General features: G+C 37.2%; 1 protein-coding gene across 1 annotated transcript in view; it reads right to left on the bottom strand.

Moving 5' to 3' along the window:
- The window catches only part of LOC114357643 (uncharacterized), a gene marked incomplete at its 5' end in the record, with an annotated part of 70,971 nt that overhangs the window by 13,400 nt on the left and 36,050 nt on the right, over window positions 1–21,521 (bottom strand). The window contains one exon of the mRNA XM_028311359.1: window positions 21,265–21,420. Coding sequence (XP_028167160.1) covers window positions 21,265–21,420 — 156 coding nt within the window. The remainder of the gene's footprint in view (window positions 1–21,264; window positions 21,421–21,521) is intronic.

Genomic DNA, 21,521 nt, shown 5'->3' with positions numbered 1-21,521 from the left:
CATTCCTCCTTCGATAACCCTTTTCACAGCTTTTTTCATTGTTTCGGCATCCCAGATTTGTCAAATTTGTAAATTTAGCCAATTGCCAACCAAACCAAAAAACAAATAAATTTTGATAATGCATTAACGTTCGTGCCTGCAGTAACAAGTGTCTGTTGACAGATTGATCCTATTGGTTGCTAGCTGTGAGTAGTAATATGCACGGCATATTTTGAAATAATAACAGAGAAATCTATACAGTACGGTTTTACCCCGGTATACGGTTTTGTACAGGTCTCCCCTACTTTAGTAACACTTTTGTACCAATAGATTTCCTGTGATTGTTCTTGCCAACCTTCCTCCCTGTAAAAGTGTTTACAACAAAAGAAAGTTATCACAAATTGTATTGTCAATCGTTTCCTAAATCCTTTTATTTCGCCACCTTTCGACTTTATTGAAGTAAGAGTTTTCTTACTAAACTAAGGCCCTTTCTTGGGTCATTACACGCGACACAGTGAACAATTTACAGCTCATTTGGTTCTTATTGTTCCCTTATAACGTCCCCTAAATATGCTTTATCTTGGCACCCTTCCACGGAGGTATAGTGTGAAACCAATATTGTCATGGTGTCACGCATTTTATGCCTTCGCGTGAATATACAGCATGATGCTTTAAGTATGGATCAAAGAAACTGCTCGAATGCACACAATTTTCCTATAGAAACAATAACGTTCCAATACCAATTGGCTGATTGTCTACTGATGACAATTTGTATGTAAAGTTTTTTTTTTTAAGATTTGATCTTCCTTCTTTTGAGTATTGCGTTTGAGCCGTAAAATCAATCCTTTTTGTTTGATTCATACTTAAAACAACTGTATATTTAAAAAAAATACTTATTTAAATCTCCAGACGATAGAAAGGTAGAGTACGGTTAATCCTAATTGAGTTAAACAGATTCAAAAAGGCTCGCAGAGTTCGTACCTTTGTAAGACTACCCGTCAGCGTGTCTCCCGATTCCCCTAAAAAACAAAGACCCGACTCCCAATTAATAGGACAGAGGACAAGGAGACTTAGGCGGCTATTAATTGTATTTGCAAAGTTATTTATCCCTAAATCTTTTTTCGCCGAAAGGATAAACTTTTGCGAAAATACGCAAGCAAAGTTAAGATACAGTGGGTTGAGATGTAGTAGGTACACTTTTAATGTTAGTCACGGATTAACTGCAGGAAAATAAACGTAGGTACAATGTACGTACTCGTATAATACGTACGCATGACAATATGGTCTACACTAAATAGCATCGAATTTCATGTTACTTTGAGAACATCGACAGATTTTTGTTTTTGTATCCTACTAATATTATAAAGGCAAAATGTTTCATAATTGATTGCGACTAGTTTTAATGGACATTATAGTAAAATATTTAGATATCGTATAAGTATTAATTAAGAATTTTAAAATTAAGAAGTTGCTCTATACACCAATAGCCCTTTCGGACCCGCGCTGGAACTAGAAATAAATTTGTAATATTGAACATGAATTTTAGGTAATTTTGGGCCGCAGATTACGAATCTGCTATAATTTTCCAGATTTTCCGCCGCCATCTTGGAAAATTCATATACCAACAATTGTATCAAACTGGGCCCTTCACTTCCCACGTACAATTGTGAGGGTCAAAATTGTAAGGGTTTTGGAAATTTTATCAATGGCATGTATTCCGAAAAACGTATTTATAACCAATAAGGAATAAACAAGTTTCATTTTTATACGAGTATTTGCCATTTAATATTGATTTGTGGTCAAAATCATCTGTTCCATGAGCTCAACAGTAAATATAGCGCTCGAAATATTCCTATGGAGTTTTAATATCTCCTGGATCATGAACAGCATCTCCTGGAAGATGTTGACGATTGATAGGCTTCGTCTGTTATGCCGCTTGCATACTCAGAGGTATGTATCGTCATGAATGTCTGAGCCTTCATCAGAAGAAGAGGAGTAGTTCATCTGAAGTAGCCGAAACTAGCTTTTGTCATTGTCATCGCTCTCATCCCCAGATGCATTGAGCATCTCTGCGATAGTAGCGTTGTTTAAAATAGGAAACATGGTATGCAAACCATGAAAAATGAATAATTATGAGAAACTAAAAATACGCATAAGGTATTGTAGGGCCCACGTCGATACAATTGTGTCAGTAAAGTTCGTTAAGCCGTTACGCCAAAGACTTTGCTTACAAGTAGTCACTGTTATCACAAAAAGATGCTATTTTTAACTATTTGTCTAATCAATGACTTGTATATTACTACAATTACAAAATAAAACCATAGTAGGTACTTCCTTTCGCCAAGTCGGGGATCGCAATCAGTCATGAACTGTACAGGTCGTAACCTGCTCACCAACTGCGCTTCGGACAAAATTTGCACGGGAGGTGAAAGAACGCATCTCGCACAATCGTACGATACTCAGCCCATCCACTTCCGATGTAAAACTAATTAGATATTCTCGATTTTGTAACCCGCACAATTGTATTGGAGCGGTCCGAAAGGGATAGTAGATGGTGTGTGACCCTACTGTACTTAGNAAGTATTAATTAAGAATTTTAAAATTAAGAAGTTGCTCTATACACCAATAGTATAGACCCTACTGTACTTAACTCCATTGCGTCAAGTACTCGAAAACTTAGCAGGGTCTAATAAGATTGATGCAAGTTCAAAATTCTTTTAAGGAGCCATGCTAGGTTCCATTAAACTCTCAAGAATGTTAATGTTCAGTATTATTTAAAGTTCGCACGGTTGATTGGATTAATTTATGAATTTTGCCTTCATTGGTTTGTTTTATTTTTATAATAGTGCTAATTCAACTGCTAAGTCTGCTTTCTCGTAGTATAGTGAATCCTAGTCACAGTGAACCCTGTGCGCAATCTTTACTGAAATAATGAGTGCATAGATGCATTCATGTTTCCTTAAAAATAGAGCTACTTTAAAGTCATAACAATGCAAACTTCTAGCGTGTTTAAACAAACATAACTTTAAAGATCGACACGAGTTTACTCGTGTTGAACTCTTATCCACTTTCATAATGGCGAAGCGTTCGAGAGAAGAAACTTTTCGCTTTGCCTCTGACGCAAGCAACTTGTATTTAAGGGTACGGGTACACTATTTATTTAAACCAGTAACTACATAATGCGTCCATCAAGCTATCGCAAAGATATAACATAACATGACATGAACTAGATCTATGTCCCTAGTTATGGAGAATACTCTATACTGTAATGTAAACCAGCATGATAACCAATATGTATTGCTAAATATATCGCTATTGCGACAACGTGGCACTGTTCAGCAGTACACGTTTTCTTTTTCTTAATGTTTCGTTTTGTTTGATGTTCATTGTAATATTTTTTCTGATATTTGTTTAATGTTGCGTAATAATGCTGAAACTTTTAATTGATTTTTTATAAACCTGACTTACATATTACTTAAGTCTCGAATCCCAGAATCTTTACCAAGCGCAGATACCTACCTCACACAAAAGAGTGCTTGCTTACATAATTGATTCGCTGCAGACTGTTTTCAATAACATTGCTGACATTTTAATACATTCGATCACTATGGAATTTGTATGATGTCAATGGAGGATCCAAAAAGAGGAACGAATAAACAAACGGCTCGGCTTTCATTTCCGGGGAAAAAGACAATAATATTGGATACGCTGCTAAAGTTTTTTTTATACGAAAGAACACAACAGAACTGGAGATAAAACTGAGTAAAAAGATTTTACATGTTTGAAAAATAATTATTATGTATTAAGTGTATGCTAAGCTTTATTGAAACGGGGTAAAAGCCACAGCCTCTTGCGTTATATGACTGAAGTTTTGTTGCATACTAGAAAATAACATTTTCTGCATGCAAGGGGAAATTATTGTTAGATATTAAAATAGACAAAATTACTTAGCTTAAGATTTCCGCTTAGTGACGCCGGCATAAGTACCCAACCACAGATAGGTAGGTAGGGTATTAACGTCAGAAAAGCAAATAATTGTCAAATCCTAATAAATACACTTAACAATTTGCATTAAATGGGTGGCATTTCATCCATATTTAAAAAATTAGGTAAGCATCACTGTGTGTGCTGTATCAAGTCACCAGTCACCAATTTGTTTTCGTCCACTCAGAAAGCATTTTAAATCAATTCTAAGTACGAAGAAAGAACACTAATTTTAGTTTTACTGCGTTCATCCTCTGCCTAAGTTAGGCTTCCGCCTGTCTAGGCGCATTGAAAACTTTAAGACGGTAATAAAACATGGTTATAGTAGTTTTATGAGGGAAATCTGCGTTTTGAGCCACAGACGACCGAATAGCAGTAGACCAAAATAGCTCTATCTCTTCACAGTGCTTATTTGTTTACTGTTTTAATAATTCCTTTCTGCAAGCTAGAGAATCTGAGGGTGAACTTCATAAAATAGGTCTGTTCGCAAGACTTTGCCGATATCTAGCTAGTCCTTGTAACTACATTCGAGACTACTTACACCACTCTTAAGTAACATGCATTCATTTTTATTTATTTAATTACATACAACTCGACAGTCGATAAAAACCAATAATTGCACTATTATATTTTAGTCTCCGAAAACATTAATCATAAATGACGTGATTAGACTAGCAAAAATTAGGAGTAAATCAAGGCTTTTCACTGGTACAAAGTTGATAAGTATTAAATTTAATTCCATCCATTACAAAAATTTGTTCTTATTTAGGAACATTAATGTGGTTGAAATTTTCGCCTATTGGCTTTGCAGTTTACAATGCAAATCTATATATATAAAAGAAAGTCGTGTTAGTTACTTCGCTTATAACTCAAGAACGGCTGAACCGATTTAGCTGAAAATTGTCAGGGAGGTAGTTTAGAGCCAGGAGAAGGACATAGGATACTTTTTATCCCGTTCGAAATAAAAAAAAAGTCTGCTTATTTATTGCCATTAAGGCGGAACAAAGTTCGCCGGGTCAGCTAGTTAGTACTAAATACCAATTAGCTAGACTGATAAATATTCGGGTTAATAGTCCAGTGACGTCACTGCTTCTTACGACAATTGTAGTTGAGAGGATGTCATTTTAGTGCGAAGTCGAAAGTACGCGATCTTTATAGTTCTAATATAAAGTTTTCGTATTCAGTCAATTTAATACCTGGACCGAGTTTTCAGTGTCGTGGTTTTTGGAGTGCTTTAGTTATTGTCTTGTTATTAAAATGATATATTTATGCCGTGACTCTACTTGTGAAGATATTGGTTTTAGAAAAACACACATAAATCCTTCGGCCAATGATCATACTTAAATTGGCCTAAAAAAAAAACAGACGAAACTTTTATGGAGGTACATTGAGGTGAGTGACAGAAAACAGATCAATCTATATTTTTCTAACACTCAGAGCACTTTGTCGTAAGCGCCCCTTTTCACAAGGCTTTTGCAGAACAGAAGAAGACCGATTGCAGTCTCCTTTAAAACTAATACTGGCAACCAAAAAACGAAACTTTTATGAAGATACATTCACAATGTGGTTCAAACAAAAACAGATCAATCTATATTTTTCGATCGCTCAGAGCACGTTGTCGTAAGCGCCCCTTTTCAGAGGCCGGTGATTGATAGGCTGGCGGTGTCAAACTTTTTTAGACACTCAATATTCATTTTGTTGGCTCTCTGATTCCAAGTTGCTTATTGTTCGAGGCTATACAATTTTAAGTAGCATAATTGTTGGTTGCTTTGCCCCTGATTGTTATTGTGATGTTTATTACAATAACCACTTAATTCAGAATAAAGGATTTGCGTTTCCTATGATTCAAAAATAAAATGGTTACGAAGAAAAATATCTCAGGTAGGTAATGGAAAAGCTTAATAACTATAATAATGCAGGAAAACCGGTGTGAAGCGAATAGAAAACTAATATTAAATAAAAAATCATGCTAAACTATTCGATGGGTTATTCTAATCTAATAAAAAAATTGATTGAACGAAAACGGCATTATTATTATCTTATACACATAGTTATGTAATGTAACTTATATGTAGAAGAATATCGCAAATGGTTCCATAAGTACTGGAGCGTAAGCGTCTGAAGTCATTACAAACAGCTCTCGTGAGTTTAGCCGTAAACTTAGGCTGGATCCAGACCGGGAACATCGATTGGAGCTAATGTTCAGACCCACACACTTAGGCTGCCGCTCCACTTGAACTAGCGCTGAAATCTATTCTGTGTGCCTACCATGAGTTTACGTTAGGTGTGCTCGCTAGCGACTGTGTAAAAAAATTACATTTAAATGTATGACATATTGTGCAGCGCCCCTAGCGGCTACTTTCAAGAAATAAAATATTCATAGAATTTTTTGACGTATTCGCTAGCGAGCTCACCTAACGTAAACTCATGGTAGGCACACTGATTTCCATATCAAAACTCGCTTTTATTGAGAAATAATGCAAGCTGCAGGGCTCTATGAGTACTCTATCCCTATTAGTGATGATGACTGGGTAATGAATTGGAAATTCTATTTAGTCCGTCAGACAGATAATAATAAAATTTTTGACACAAATAATATTTTTTTTAATTTTTTTCTTAATCAAATAGTTATTACAGTATTAGGTATATTGAGTTGAAATGTCGCGTGACGATGCTTGCAGTCATACGCACAGCGTTGAATGGAGCTCTGTGATTGGTTCGTGTATCACCCCGTGCATTCACGTGCACTGTGAGACCTCATAGTAATGTTTGTGTATACGGGATTACGGGCGTTAGCCTTGTGCTATAATATCTGACACTGGGGTTATTATCTTATTTACTACAGGCCGTATGGAAGCAAGTGCACACTTGAAGCGTAAGCCTCTAAAGTCATTGCAAACAGCTATCGAGTGATCAGCTCCGTAAACTTATCGATTGGAGTTAATGTGTTCACATCCACGACATAAGGACGCTGTTCCACTTTTGCAAGCGGTGTATTATTTTGATGAAATCATTAGGTGTGACGTCATCCTCCTGACGCTATCTAATTTATCAGTTCAAATGGAGGAGGTTGATAGTAGTATGTAGTTTATAACGTTAACTCTGAAAAACAAAATGGTTTTCAGTTCGGTAATTGTTAAAAAATTTTTTCAAATCAAATCATGATTTTATTTGCAGAACAAAATGTCATGATAATACAGGTATACAGAATCTTAGTCAGTTCCAATTACGTTTTAGTGACTTCAATCTGAAATCAATTACCGCAACTTTTTTTAAATTTTTACAACAAAAATATAAAGTCATAATACGAATATGCTGTTCCTTAGTACATATACCCGCGGATTAATAAAATAACGTGTAGTGAGTGTAAAATCCGAACTAACTTCAAGTGTTCTAACTAATTAATACCGCAGCCAAGTCCGAAGATCAGTGCAAGCTCAGCCAGCATTGAGCGACTGATTTCATTACTGGAGGATTGGATCCGTGCTGACTCGCCAAATTAGTGGCGACTGTACCAGCTCAGCAGTATTAGCTAGGTTTGGTTTCAAACTAGTTGATGTTATATATCTGGTTGAATCTGCACTGTCTGCTTTTGTTAAGGTTATCCAAATTGCTCTTGCTGTGTACTTAATATCTCACATTGTACTCCAAATCCATTCCTAGAAGTGCTTTTTACTAATTCCATAATTATAAATTTGTTTCAAGGAATACATTCATTCATTCACCATATTATGTTGGCTCATCTCTACTTATCAACCTATTAGCTTTCCGCCCGAGGCTTAGCCCGCGTGTAATTTTGTCTGTCACAGAAAAACTTTATCGCGCGCGTCTTTGTTTCAAAAACCGGGATAAAAACTATCCTATGTCCTTTCCCGGGACTCAAACTATCTCTATGCCAAATTTCATCAATATCGGTTCAGTGGTTTAGGCGTGAAACCAAGACAGACAGACAAACAGACCGAGTTACTTTCGCATTTATAATATGAGTATAGATAGTATAGATACCTACTAAGATTGTGCTTAAATATAAACCATATCTTATTCTACAATTTTTATTAATTAGAGTAGGCGCACACCGTTGATTTTTAGTTGTCCGATAGTTGTGCCCGATTTTAAATTGTATGAAGAATCGGTCAAATCGAATCGGCGTAGTGTGCGCACTCCCATACATGCCCATACTGATCAACTGCCCGACTAAACTATCGGCCGACGAAAAATCAACGGTGTGCGCCTACTCTTAGGTTATCTTCTATCTTGTCAAAGCAACAAGTCTGATGGTGGAAATCCATTCTGCTCAACCTCCGAGAAAAGCAACTGAAGATATTAGAGTCAAAGTTGATGGCATAGACTGCAATTTAACTGAATCAAATTACATGTCCTGAAATTGTCATTACTAGTGTCCGACCGAAACTAGTTTTACGACCGAAACCGAAACCGAAAACGAATTTCGGCAACGGTGTCTATTTCGGCCGAAACCGAAACCGAAACCGAAACTTCCTTACAAGGCTCATATTTTGAGGGAAAAATAAAGAAATGCGAAAATGCACTGCCTGAAAGAATCGCACAACCTACTCCGACTACATGACTAGCCGCGCTATGGAACCGGCTGGGAAGGGGTATCTTTGTTCAACAATAGCTTCGAAAGTAATAGACGTAGACTTATAAATTTACATTCGTTTTGTAGAATAACTAGCTCAAATACTAATAATACAGTGCAAATAAAACATACTTTAACGACATGGGTTTTTCTTGTGTTGGAAAATAACTGAAAAAGAAGTGAAAAAGTCATGTTTTTTTCTACTTAAATCCATTCCTACTCCCTTAAAATGTATGAAACTTGAGTCTGTTTTCTACTTTACTAATAGATCATTTTATCAGCTATCGCATGACATAAAATATTTGCTCATTAGTGTTAAGGTGCCCACGCAGTCACTTGTTTTTGAAGGAAGAGGTGAATCCTAAAAATTAAAAACCTAAAGCCTTGTAATTTTTTGAGAAATGGGTCAAGCCCCAAATTTGAAGTATTTTCATCGATAAAATTGACCATACATCACGCCCTTAAAGTTCGATCACTTCATGCCCGGACACATTGTATAATACTATAAATTAAGTATAAACTATGATCGTAATGCACATTCGGTTTCGGTCGTAGTTTCGGCAAGTTTGCCGCCGAAAACGAAACTAAACCGAAACTCGTGTTTTTACCGAAACTCAACCGAAAACGAAACCGAAACCGAACATTCGGTCGGACACTAGTCATTACCAAACTCTGGCAATGTCTTATTAAATCTAGAGATAAGAACAATGATGGTGCAATGGGTATTCTCAGCAACCAGAATCCATTCCAGCATAGCTCTTCAATTAAGCAAGCAATGCATACGAGATGCAAGCTTATTCGCTATCTAGTTAATATGAATGACAATTTCCATACACTCGATATGGAGATAGCATTCGGTACCTTCGTAGAAGGATAACGTCTATTTATACGCATAGTGATTCAAATGATTGACTTTTACGGGATCACCTAAAGGAGTTTTGGGCAAGATAATCGTAAATTAAAAAATACATTTTTTAATCAATTAGGCTGGATTGCACCATCTTACTGTAACTGTAACAGACGTCAAGTCTGTCAAACTCAATACAAAAAATACCGGCTACGGTTATATAGGTACCTACCTAATCACTTCTTCACTTCTTCTTTATATTTTGCGATTTGCTTTACATCTTAGTTATTTTTTGCGATTTCAAAGTGAAAAAAGCTTTCGAAAAAAATGGTGTTATTAATCACCATCGCGTTGTCATCAATATCTAATGCTTTTAAATCCGGGGGAATATTGAATTATTGACTTATTTTGTGTGGGACCGTTTTATCATGGTGGTCCATCAATCATGTCATGGTGGCTTTTAATGGCTCTTTTGTATCCCAAGGAATTTATAAAAAATAGTCAATATCGTCTATAGTTCTTCAACAAGGTTTTGTCACCTTTTTTGAAGAAGAGTATCACCACACTTCTGTGCCATGTCGTAGGCGTTTTTCCTTCGAGGATGACGGAATTGAACAGCTTCTGAAGAGCCTTCAGTATCGGCGTTCCACCTACCTTCAAAAGCTCAGCCGTGATTCCATCATCACCCGGTGCCTTGTTGTTCTTTAGCTGTTTGAGAGCCATTCTAATCTCGTACAGACTGACGTCCGGGATGTCTCATAAGAAGACTTCATGAGTGCATTTATGCCAAATCCGCTCCAGTCCAAGAGCTTGAAGACATCTTCCAGGGCGGTGGTAAACAGTTTTGGAGATATGACGTCTCCCTGTCTTACCCCTCGCTGCAACTGGATAGGTTTCGAGTCCCGATCCTGGAGGCGGACTGACATTGTGGCGTTTTTGTATAAACTTTTTAACACTTCGATATAACGATAGTCAATTTGGCACCTTTGGAGAGACTGTAGCACTGCCCAGGTCTCCTACTTATTCAAAAAAACTGTACAAATGTACAATTATATTATGAAATAAAGATAAAACAAGGTAATTACAGATATTAAGCGTATTTGAAATTTGTGACAGCATGACCGTTTAAGAGACAAAATTAGTTACGTACTATTTGTATAACATTTAAACAATGGCACTTAATGCTTAAAATGAAGTAATTTCCTTCAGTTTTAGTTTAAAAATCTAATAGATACACTGTTGATAATAGCTCTTGCACTAAAGGCCTCTCCAAACTCTATCCCAACTCCAATTGCAGGATTATGAACCCTAAACAGATTCGGTAGTCAAGCAACATCTGCCCGCAGTGCAGCATATTTACCAAAACTCCAACGGGCAATTCAATTAGTATGTCTTTAGCTGGATTGTGCCGAGTCCGCCAGAGCAGAGTGAGATTGTGTTTGCCTACAAACTAGTATTTTACACGAGTTTCGAATGTAGTTACGTCATAAATAACATTTTGGATTGTTACCATAATATATTTTTGTGTAAAAACCTATTTTCGAGCTCCACTGGCTCTTAATGAAACCTTGTGCTTCTTCTTCTTAATCCGTAGTACGAGTAATAGGGTTTTAATAATACTACGAGAGAAAATTACTTTTATGACGCTAACGACGTGCGACGATTTTTTTACACACCTGGATCGTATTATTTTTGTAGATATTACAGAGAAAAATACGTACGTGTATTAAAAGATGTGTAGTTATTTATATCTGACGTTGTACCAAAAATAAATAGGCTTGCGAGAGATGAGAGGCTTTATTTATAACTCTGACATATTATTAGGTCTTGATTAACTTGGATTTATTCAAGCAGTTCTATACCCATAGAGCTGCATGAATAAATCCAAATATTTCAGTATAACGAAAATTTATAAACTCACTTACCTACGTTCCAGATATAATTAAATATTACTTGCAACGTACCAGCAACATTTTGTTCTCAAGCTAATAAACGTCTTCACATAGCGCGAGTCAAGTTAGTTGTGGTTTTTAACGCCTTTGAACAATGCACGTTCCTTGGCGCGTCATAAGCAAAACAAAAACTTAAAGCTACTGAAAAGTCTTCGATGTATCTCGTAGAAACTTGTGGAGCAAACTCGAACGAACTTATGTCGATGGGGAAACTAGGAGGTATTGTTTGCTCGTTTAGAATATACCTACTTGAACGTTACAAAGCCTCTTACAGACCGGCAAGGCTTTGAGCAAATTTCCTTGAAACCAAAATAGTTACATTAAAACATATTTAAGTACCTGCCTGATACCTATTCTTGTACCTAATAACTTTTCTTTTGGCCAAAGAGAGAGAGAGTCTCTTGGGGAGAGCGTAGACAAATCTAAATATAAAGGTGACTGACTGACTGTCTGACTGATTGACTGACATAGTGATTTATCAACGCACAGACACTGGACGGATCTGGCTGAAATTTGGCATGCAGGTAGATGTTATGACGTAGGCATCCGCTAAGAAAGGATTTTACGAAACTCCACTCCTAAGGGGGTAAAATGCGATCCAAGTAAAGTATGAATGTGAGTCTCCGGCAAATAAGATAAGGTTACGTTCCTGCAGCGGATACTAAATGAGCTGATGATGATGAATTAATATTTAAAAGTAGTTTTGAATGAAGACAACACTCTTTTTCTAAAACAAAACAGCAGCGATTAGACAATAAGTTCAAGAGCAGGCTCAGAGCCTTTATAAAAGTGATAAATGCCCTGCATGCTATTGAAACCTTTTTTTCGAAGCAATCAAAGAAGTAATGTATTTATCATTAACAAACTCAACCCGCTACATACTAAGTTCATTACCCAATCACGAATACATCGACAGAAACCCGGATCCAGCAAGTTCCGTCAAAGTACGAAGTGATAGCAACCGCAAACAGGTTTCCAGAGAGCCTTCAACTTCAATTAATGATCTTGGTCTGACCACAGCCTGCAAATCCGGTAAATGAATTGATCCGAACTAAATTTCAGCTTTACTAGCTGGTTAGTTAACCACTTTTTGGGTGCATACGGCTAGGATATTGAGCAAGCACCATGGAGGATATTTTCACATAATATACTATCTATACTAATAATTATAAATGCGAAAGTAATTCTGTCTGTCTGTCCGTCTGTCTCTGTCTGTCTTGCTTTCACTCCTAAACCACTTAACCGATTTTGATGAAATTTGGCATAGAGATAGTTTGAGTCCCGGGAAAGGACATAGAATAGTTTTTATCCCGGTTTTTGAAACAGGGACGCGCGCGATAAAGTTTTTCTTTGACAGACAAAATTCCACGCGGGCGAAGCCGCCGTCGGAAAGCTAGTATAATATATTTTTAAGGTCATCATTTCATTGAGCAGATAGGTGTCTCATGTCGCGTCGACAACAAACCTACACAGCGCCAGGCCAAAACTCCGCCACAAGAATGGTGTTGTCAGCAACAGTTGTGTTAACTGCTTTAGCTATAACAAACGTCAAACGTCCGTCAAACTCCATACAAAAACACCGGTTACCGTTATAGTCACGGTTAAAGTTAGGTGGTGCAACTCAGCCTAAATCTTCCTACGTGCAGTTGTTTGGGCACGCAGGGCACGGCATCATGTGCTTCGTCGACTGGGGAACATTACACAATATAATAATGTGAAAGTTGGTATGTTATTAGACACGTATCTATCTACTTCTAAAACTAGGAAAACAATGAGTTAATAATGGTAATTTAAATAAGGTATTTTAAATAAGTAACAAAAGTGTCAGTAAAGGGAACTAATAAATGAAAACAAATAGCTATCAGAGTATCTTAAACCTAAATAAGACAGGACAATCAATAACCTGCTAAACAAACAACTGAATATAACAAATTAACATGTTAATGCTCTACAAAATACTGTCCCGTATACACCCATCGGCCGGACGTGGAAGTCGGATTGATTAACATAATTACTTCGTCACGGGATGGAGTTTTCTGATCAGGGATAGTCCAGTGATAAATTACGTTTTGAAAACGGTAATTAGTGGGTCCTTAAGATAAATGGTATTTGTATATCTTGATGTTAAAAAGGTCTATAAATATTTAGTAGTAGTAAAAGTTTAGGCTATTAGTTTTTGCAATTCTGCAAAAAAAAAACACAATTAGCACTGAGGTGACCTTGTGACACCTTCGGAGGTCCACATCATGAAGAAAGAAACGCAATTGGCTCTGGCTAATTAATAATTATTAAGTACCTTCTGAAGCCATTAAATAATAATAAAAATAAATATAAGGAAACGTTTTCATGATTAAATAATTATCAGGGGTAAAGCAATATTTTAAATTTTTTTGCTGTCACTTTTTATGTTACCTTTCTAGAAATAATGTTATGATAAATGAGACATCGACGAATCATTAATTAATAATCTTTATAAGCTTTAAATAATTTTAGGATTAACAACGAAAACAATGTTGCTTTTAGCTTCACCGCGTAACTCAGAACGTAAGCCTGTAGGCTGTACATGAAATCCTGTTTAATTTTAAATAATGCGAGTAAAATTGAAAAGGTCACGTTCAACCTTCTTTGATATAAGTCCCCTTTTAACTCTAGCAAGATTAGTTGACTAATTTCTTAAAAGCGTTCGTTTTTTTTTTGCATTTAATGGAGTGTCGGATTATTTGTCTCTATCTTGGCATAATTTATCTGACTGAATTAATCTGCAGGAAAATCTCGCAAAAAATGTACTGTTCAAACGGAACAAAAGAGATTTTTTAAGGAAACACCCAAAAATTGTATGAATATGAATAATGAGAATCATTTTGGCAATATATAAAACGGGCGCACGAAATAAGGGTAATGATCGTTTTGGGAACTTGATTTATGCCTTTGTGAACCGTTTACGGAAATTAACTATAAAGGTATTTTTTAAAATGTTGTCCTTTTTATAGTACAAAAAAGATTGTAAATAAAATTAAGTGATTCATATAGGACGTTTAATGGGTTAATAAAAGTACAACTAGGCACTAATAATGATGAAATTATTCATGGTAATTTAGGGTAAAGTTTAAAATTAATCAAATTATGTTTATGGTATAATGACGTCATAACTCGCCTAATTGAATTTCGTCCAAAATGTGCCACATGTTCGGCTAGTAATAAACCAACTAATTTCAGATGAGTACAAAGCCATTAGCCACTGAGCCGCGTGACATACAGTCACGGCGCTCGGCCAACTTTACGCATTAGCATTCCGCAGATTGTTTAATGCCTTTTTGACGACGTAGTCACAAGACTAAGGAACTTGAACATTGAATTTTAATAAACTATGCAACTTTAATCTCAGTGTTGCGATCAAACTTGGAATCTTTTGCAGTCTTTACTTTGCAGCTTCATAATTGATCAATAACGGAAGTGTACTGTATTTAATAAATAAATAACATAATACATAATAATATAAGATTATTATCTATCGATGGTAAGCGTTGACATCGTCATCAGTAGAAAAGTTGTCAATAAATAAATATACTTAATAAATAAATCTTTGGACAATATCACACAGCGCCAGCTAGCCCCAAAGTGTGTTATTGCATTAAAAAAACACACTTTTACCTAAAAGCACTTTTAAGTTAAAAGATGATACACGACAGGTTTCATGGCTCTATTAATTTCCCGTTTACCTGAAGTTGTGACATAAAAGTTCGTGTGGCTGTCCAACCCAGAACGCCGTGTGTACCTGTCCACGTCACGCCTGCTCACATAATAATTCATAAGATAGTTATCAGGGTCTAAAGGCACTTGGTTCGAGTGCCAATCTCGCTCAGCCGATATATTTGCATGATGGAAGCGTCATAACCACTTGACTCTGTGTAATTGCGTCTCAGTGACGCGGGAAGATGGATTTTAAAATTGAAAACGGGACGCTTTGACCCAGTTGAGGGGAAACTAATCATCGGGCTAATATCGGTGCCGGTGAAACAGAAGCTATTGATTTTGACGGTTTTAATGATAAGAGTATATTGCTTTGAGGTGGTCTAAAGGAAGGAGCTGCGGATTTTTTTTATAGATTGCTTTTTCAGTGCGCTTTGAAAATAATTTCTTTTTGATCTATCGTTGAAATTCAAAAATTTAAATTCCACAATCATTACGTGACATAATCCAAAGACTTGGAGATCTGTCTGTTAAGGCGCCGATACTGAGCAGCATTTTCAGAGGACTGCAGAACCAAGTTCCGTCTCTCTTCCATGAGTTGATTGGTGAGGTCAGAGATCTTTTTGGTTCCTTTTGAACGACGGGTTTTAAAGAACTTAGACCCAGTCGTTTGGACAATTTCCACGAACCTGTCATTGTATTTGTATCCAGTTGCAGCGAGGGGTAAGACAGGGAGACGTCATATCTCCAAAACTGTTTACCACCGCCCTGGAAGATGTCTTCAAGCTTCTGGACTGGAACGGATTTGGCATAAATATCAACGGCGAGTACATCACCCACCTTCGATTCGCGGACGATATCGTAGTCATGGCTGAGACCTTGGAGGATCTAGGCACAATGCTCGATGGCCTCAGTAGAGCCTCTCAACAAGTGGGCCTCAGAATGAACATGGACAAGACAAAAATCATGTCTAATGTCCGTGTTGCACCCACTCCTCTGAAGGTTGGAGACTCTACACTCGAAGTTGTCGACAATTATGTATACCTGGGACAAACAGTCCAGTTAGGTAGGTCCAACTTCGAGAAAGAGGTCAATCGTCGAATCCAACTCGGATGGGCAGCGTTCGGGAAGCTTCGCCATATACTCATGTCCGAAATACCGCAGTGTCTCAAGACGAAAGTCTTCGAGCAGTGTGTGTTGCCAGTGTTGACATATGGATCCGAAACGTGGTCGCTTACTATGGGCCTCATAAGAAGGCTCAAGGTCACCCAAAGGGCGATGGAGCGGGCTATGCTCGGAGTTTCCCTGCGTGATCGAATCAGAAATGAGGAGATCCGTAGGAGAACCAAAGTAACCGACATAGCTCGCAGAATTGCTAAAATCAAGTGGCAGTGGGCGGGGCACATAGCTCGTAGAGACGATGGCCGTTGGGGCAGGAAAGTTCTCGAGTGGCGACCACGGGCTGGAAAACGTAGCGTGGGCAGGCCTCCTACTAGGTGGACCGACGATCTGGTGAGGGTCGCGGGAAGAGCCTGGATGCGGGCAGCGCAGGACCGTTCATTGTGGAAAACCTTGGGGGAGGCCTTTGTCCAGCAGTGGACGTCATTTGGCTGAAACGACGACGTGACATAATGAGATTCAATACGCTTTCAGTGTACTTACCATGAGTTTACGTAAAGGAATGCTCGCTAGCGAGTACGTCGAAAAACTCTATGAAGATTTTAGTTCCGGAAAGTAGCCGCTAGGGGCGCTGTACGTACAATCTGTCATACATTTTTATTGAGACTTTTTACGCAGACGCTAGCGAGCACACGCAACGAACATGGTAAGCACACAGGTCCAAAGTATGTAGTTGATAATAATATGATAGTTGTTTGGCCCTCGATGCATGTTACAAAATTTACTTATGAACAGTAAACAACCACCAGATTTGAGATCGTGGTGTCACAAATTGCCATCATCTTTTATTATTTTTCTTCTTTTTATTATTTTTTATTATTTTTCGGTGAATCACAATTCACAAATAGAGTTAAAAACTTTGGGGTAGTGGTTTTTAAAACGGATTTCCCAGTAAAATCTATAGTTTTACGTTCCAGTAATAAGAAGAGCTTGTGCATAAAGTTGTTCGAGTGGGTTGCAGTTTTGTGTTTCAGAGCTGACGTAGCTTGTTTGACCGCTTTGTTCTATGGACAGGCTAAATTGCGTAAACTTCTATGCTAACCCACTCCGGTTATTTAATCCACACAAACCAAGTTATTTAACCCGTGCTGAGTTTATGTGTGCTCTATAGGGGCAAATTGCAAAGCAAGGAGAAACGTAACGAACTGAAGTTCTGCTCCATTGCAGTTTTAACGATTTCAGCGGACGTTTTATTATTTTAAACTGTAGCCTCGGTGCTAATTAAGTATCTTTACCAATTAAAATTTTTGCTTTACAACTGAGTGCTGATTTGTATTTGAAAATCTGCAACTTTGACGTAATGTGCTTTTCTATTAACGTTAATTTTCAGGTGCATAAATATTTCATTGAAAGATAATTTCTATTGTCTTCATAAAGTACAATCATCAATGAACGCAGTCGTTACAATTCTTTCGGTCGCAAACAAATTATTTTCGATTCTGCCCAAAATGCCCGACTAGTCGATAAGTGGGTGGGTCCTTGCAATTTCCCCATTTGTATTCCAGAAACACAGCCTGGGANTCTTTATGTTCATTTTTAAATAATATTTCGATCATAGAATTAGGTACTACAACGCACGCCAGCGTCCTGACGGGCGCGCGCGTGACACTCGACTGATATAATACCCGCCGGCGGGGCGCTTCGCTGTAGGTAATTATCGGATGTACCGCGCGGAGTGAGCCAGGCCTGCTTTTACCTAAAAGCACTTTTAAGTAAAAAGATGAACACGTTTCATGGTTCTATTTTATTTTTCGTTTACCTAGAGTTGTGACATAAAAGTTCGTGTGGCTGTCCAACCCAGAACGCCGTGTGTACCTGTCCACGTCACGCCTGCTCACATAATAATTCATAAGATAGTTATCAGGGTCTAAAGGCACTTGGTTCGAGTGCCAATCTCGCTCAGCCGATATATTTGCATGATGGAACCGTCATAACCACTTGACTCTGTGTAATTGCGTCTCAGTGACGCGGGAAGATGGATTTTAAAATTGAAAACGGGACGCTTTGACCCAGTTGAGGGGAAACTAATCATCGGGCTAATATCGGTGCCGGTGAAACAGAAGCTATTGATTTTGACGGTTTTAATGATACGAGTATATTGCTTTGAGGTGGTCTAAAGGAAGAGGCTGCGGAATTCTTATAAAATTAAATGATTGCTTTTTCAGTGCGCTTTGAAAAAAAAATATTTTTGATCTATTCGCGTCATTGACATCTAACATAAATATTGTTAAATTCCATAACCATTACGTGACTCACTCACATAGGTATCACTTATATCTAAGGAGAAGGCTTCACATACTGTGATTCATGATACTTATAAGTCCAAAGAATGTAGTTATGAGAAGTCCCTTGGCCCTCGATGCATTACATTAAGAGATCGTAGTGTCACATATTGCCACATTTTTTTCTTCTGTGGTGTGTATCACAAATAGAATTTCTTACTTTGGGGTAGTGGTTTTTAAAACGGATTTCCCAGTAAAATCTACAGTTTTATGTTTCATTAATAAGAAGAGCAAGTGCTGAAGTTGTTCGAGTGCATTGCAGTTTTGTGTTTCAGCGCTGACGTAGCTTGTTTGACTGCTTTGTTCTATGGACAGGCTAAATTGCGTAAACTTCTATGCTAACCCACTCCGGTTATTTAATCCACAGAAACCAAGTTATTTAACCCGTGCTAACTGAGTTTATGTGTGCTCTATAGGGGCAAATTGCAAAGCAAGGAGAAACGTAACGAACTGAATTTCTGCTTCATTGCAGTTTTAACGATTTCAGCGGACGTTTTATTATTTTAAACTGTAGCCTCGGTGCTAATTAAGTATCTTTACCAATTAAAATTTTTGCTTGATTTTATGCTGTAATTAGTTACTAATTACGTTAGAGCATAAAAGTATCTTTATACAAACGTTGAGCTGTCGCAATGGCGGTACAACTGAGTGCTAATTTGTATTTGAAAATCTGCAACTTAAATGACGTAATGTGCTTTTCTTTTAACCTTAATTTTCAGATGCAAAAATATTTCATTAAAAGGTAATTTCTATTGTCTTCATAAAGTACAATCACCAATGAACGCGCAGTTTTTACAATTCTTTCGGTCGCAAACAAATTATTTTCGATTCAGCCCAAAATGCCCGACTAGTCGATGAGTGGGTCCTTGCAATTTCCCCATTTGTATTCCAGAAACACAGCCTGGGATAGACCCAGGGGTATTGGAGTTTCGCAAGTTTCTGGAGAGGCAATTAATGATGCGATTAAACTAAATTAGGTTTGAGGCGCGAACGGCCAATTTGGACGGCTGATCTGCCGATATAACCTCGATAACGTTTGGAAAATTAAACCTTGTGAAAATACATTAAGGCATCAGATAAAGATACAAATTGTAAGTGTTGTTAAAGTTGAAATTATAATGTTTGAAACAGTGATCATGAAAAGTCATATAATTATACTCGTAGATAATGCCAAGGCTTAGAGACGAATACAACATCGAGTTGACCAGCAACAGATATTTTTCTGTACATTAATATAGAGTCTATTAATTTAGGGCTGTCGATGGGCTTGGTGTGTAAAGTCTGTAAGACTACAGAATAAAACAAAACTTATTTTAGCTTAGGAAAAATTAGGTCAGAATATAATACTAGAACCTTTGTTAGGTTCTCTTTAACGTCGTCTATCTACGTGACCAAGGAATTCATCTCATATTTTCTTAGCGAGTGGATTTAATAATACACGTCGATATAGCGTGGGTTTCTATTGAGGACTCTTGGAACAAATCCTTAGGAGGAAGGATAATAGAAAATCTATTAATATTACTTTAAGCCTACTTGGAATAAGATTATATTCTTCGAACTATTATTCCTCAGAGTTTTACGGGTTTCACGGAACTTACTGGACTTAAAATAATAAGTAATTCGAAGGTAGTTTTATCTCAACGAGTAGCTACATAAACTTGTATTCCATGAAAAACTCATCTGTAGAGTAAGCTGTTAAAGGGCAGTTCTTAAAATAATAATCTTAATGTGAACTTTTAACACCTAGTTTATTTATTTTATTTTTTTTATTTACACTTTTGCACATACAACTGTACAGTGGCGGACTTAATGCCAGGTGGCATTATCTGCCAGTCAACCACAGGTCGAGTAGAGAGACTAAGGCGGTGCAATAAATATGACTGTCTACGCCATAATGTCGCTGCTGATCTATGGACCAATCACAGCGCGTAACGTGGGCGCTCCCGCGCCGAGCTGTCAAATTCGCACTCCAACGACAGACCTCTTTCGCCTCCCGAACTATTAACTTGATTGCATTGTATTTATATTCAAACTTGGTAAATCTATAAACCTAATATTCTAAAATCCAAATCTTTTATTGTTCGACTAAATTCCCTGAACAATGACGTTTAATTAATATACTTACATAGCATTAGATAAAATAAATAACATAAGAAAACATATTAATATAATAGACATACACCTAGATACATAAACATAATAATAATATTGACGTACACAGAACACATGTCAGAGATAAGAAAAAAAAGTTTTAGTCTTTAAAATAATTGCGCAGAGCCTTTTTGAATTTGGCATACGAAATTTTGCAAATCCCTTTTGTTTTTCGATGGATGTTTATCACTCTACATAATAATTATGATCTATCTTTAATATTACAAATATCTTGAAAAAATCGAACTGCCTAAAGCGGGAATCAAACCCACAACCATTCGCTTGCCGGGCGACTGCTCTTCCATATGAGCTACTTAGACACTAGATGAATCAGTCGAAATTTTCAAGTGTAATACGCTGTTAATCACACTAATATTATAAAAGCGAAAGTTTGTGAGTGTTTTAGTGTGTATGTTTGCTACTTCTTCACGTCTAAACGGCTGGAGGGATTTTAATAAAATTTGGTATGGAGTTAGCAGACACTTTAGAAACACACATAGGCACCGTTTTACTGCGGGTAACTCAGCTAGTAGCTTTTAATATAAGTTAATAGCGCGTGTAAAGCCGCGGACAAAAGTAACTGACTTAACTACTATCACTCACCTGCAAGTTCACGTAAGGTGCATCAGCCATCACAGTCGGAACTATGAAGCCGCCTTCTCCAGTTGACATGTCAATATCCTGACTGTAGATGTCAGTTTTGTCGTCGTACAGCTTCACGCGCACTCTCACGCGTTTCTCGGTGCTCATGGCTTCGACCTACGAAAAAAACAAAATTGGTTTTAAAGTCAGAAGTTATTATTGTGGATCTAAATCAATTGAAATTGTCATTTGAAGTATATTGACGAGGTGGACAATTT

This window comes from Ostrinia furnacalis, unplaced genomic scaffold, assembly GCF_004193835.3.
Source record: "Ostrinia furnacalis isolate ACB-3 unplaced genomic scaffold, ASM419383v2 OfSCF3306, whole genome shotgun sequence".
Classification (NCBI taxonomy): domain Eukaryota; kingdom Metazoa; phylum Arthropoda; class Insecta; order Lepidoptera; family Crambidae; genus Ostrinia; species Ostrinia furnacalis.
Note: the sequence above shows the minus strand (reverse complement) of the source record. Positions and strands in the feature narration are given on the sequence as shown.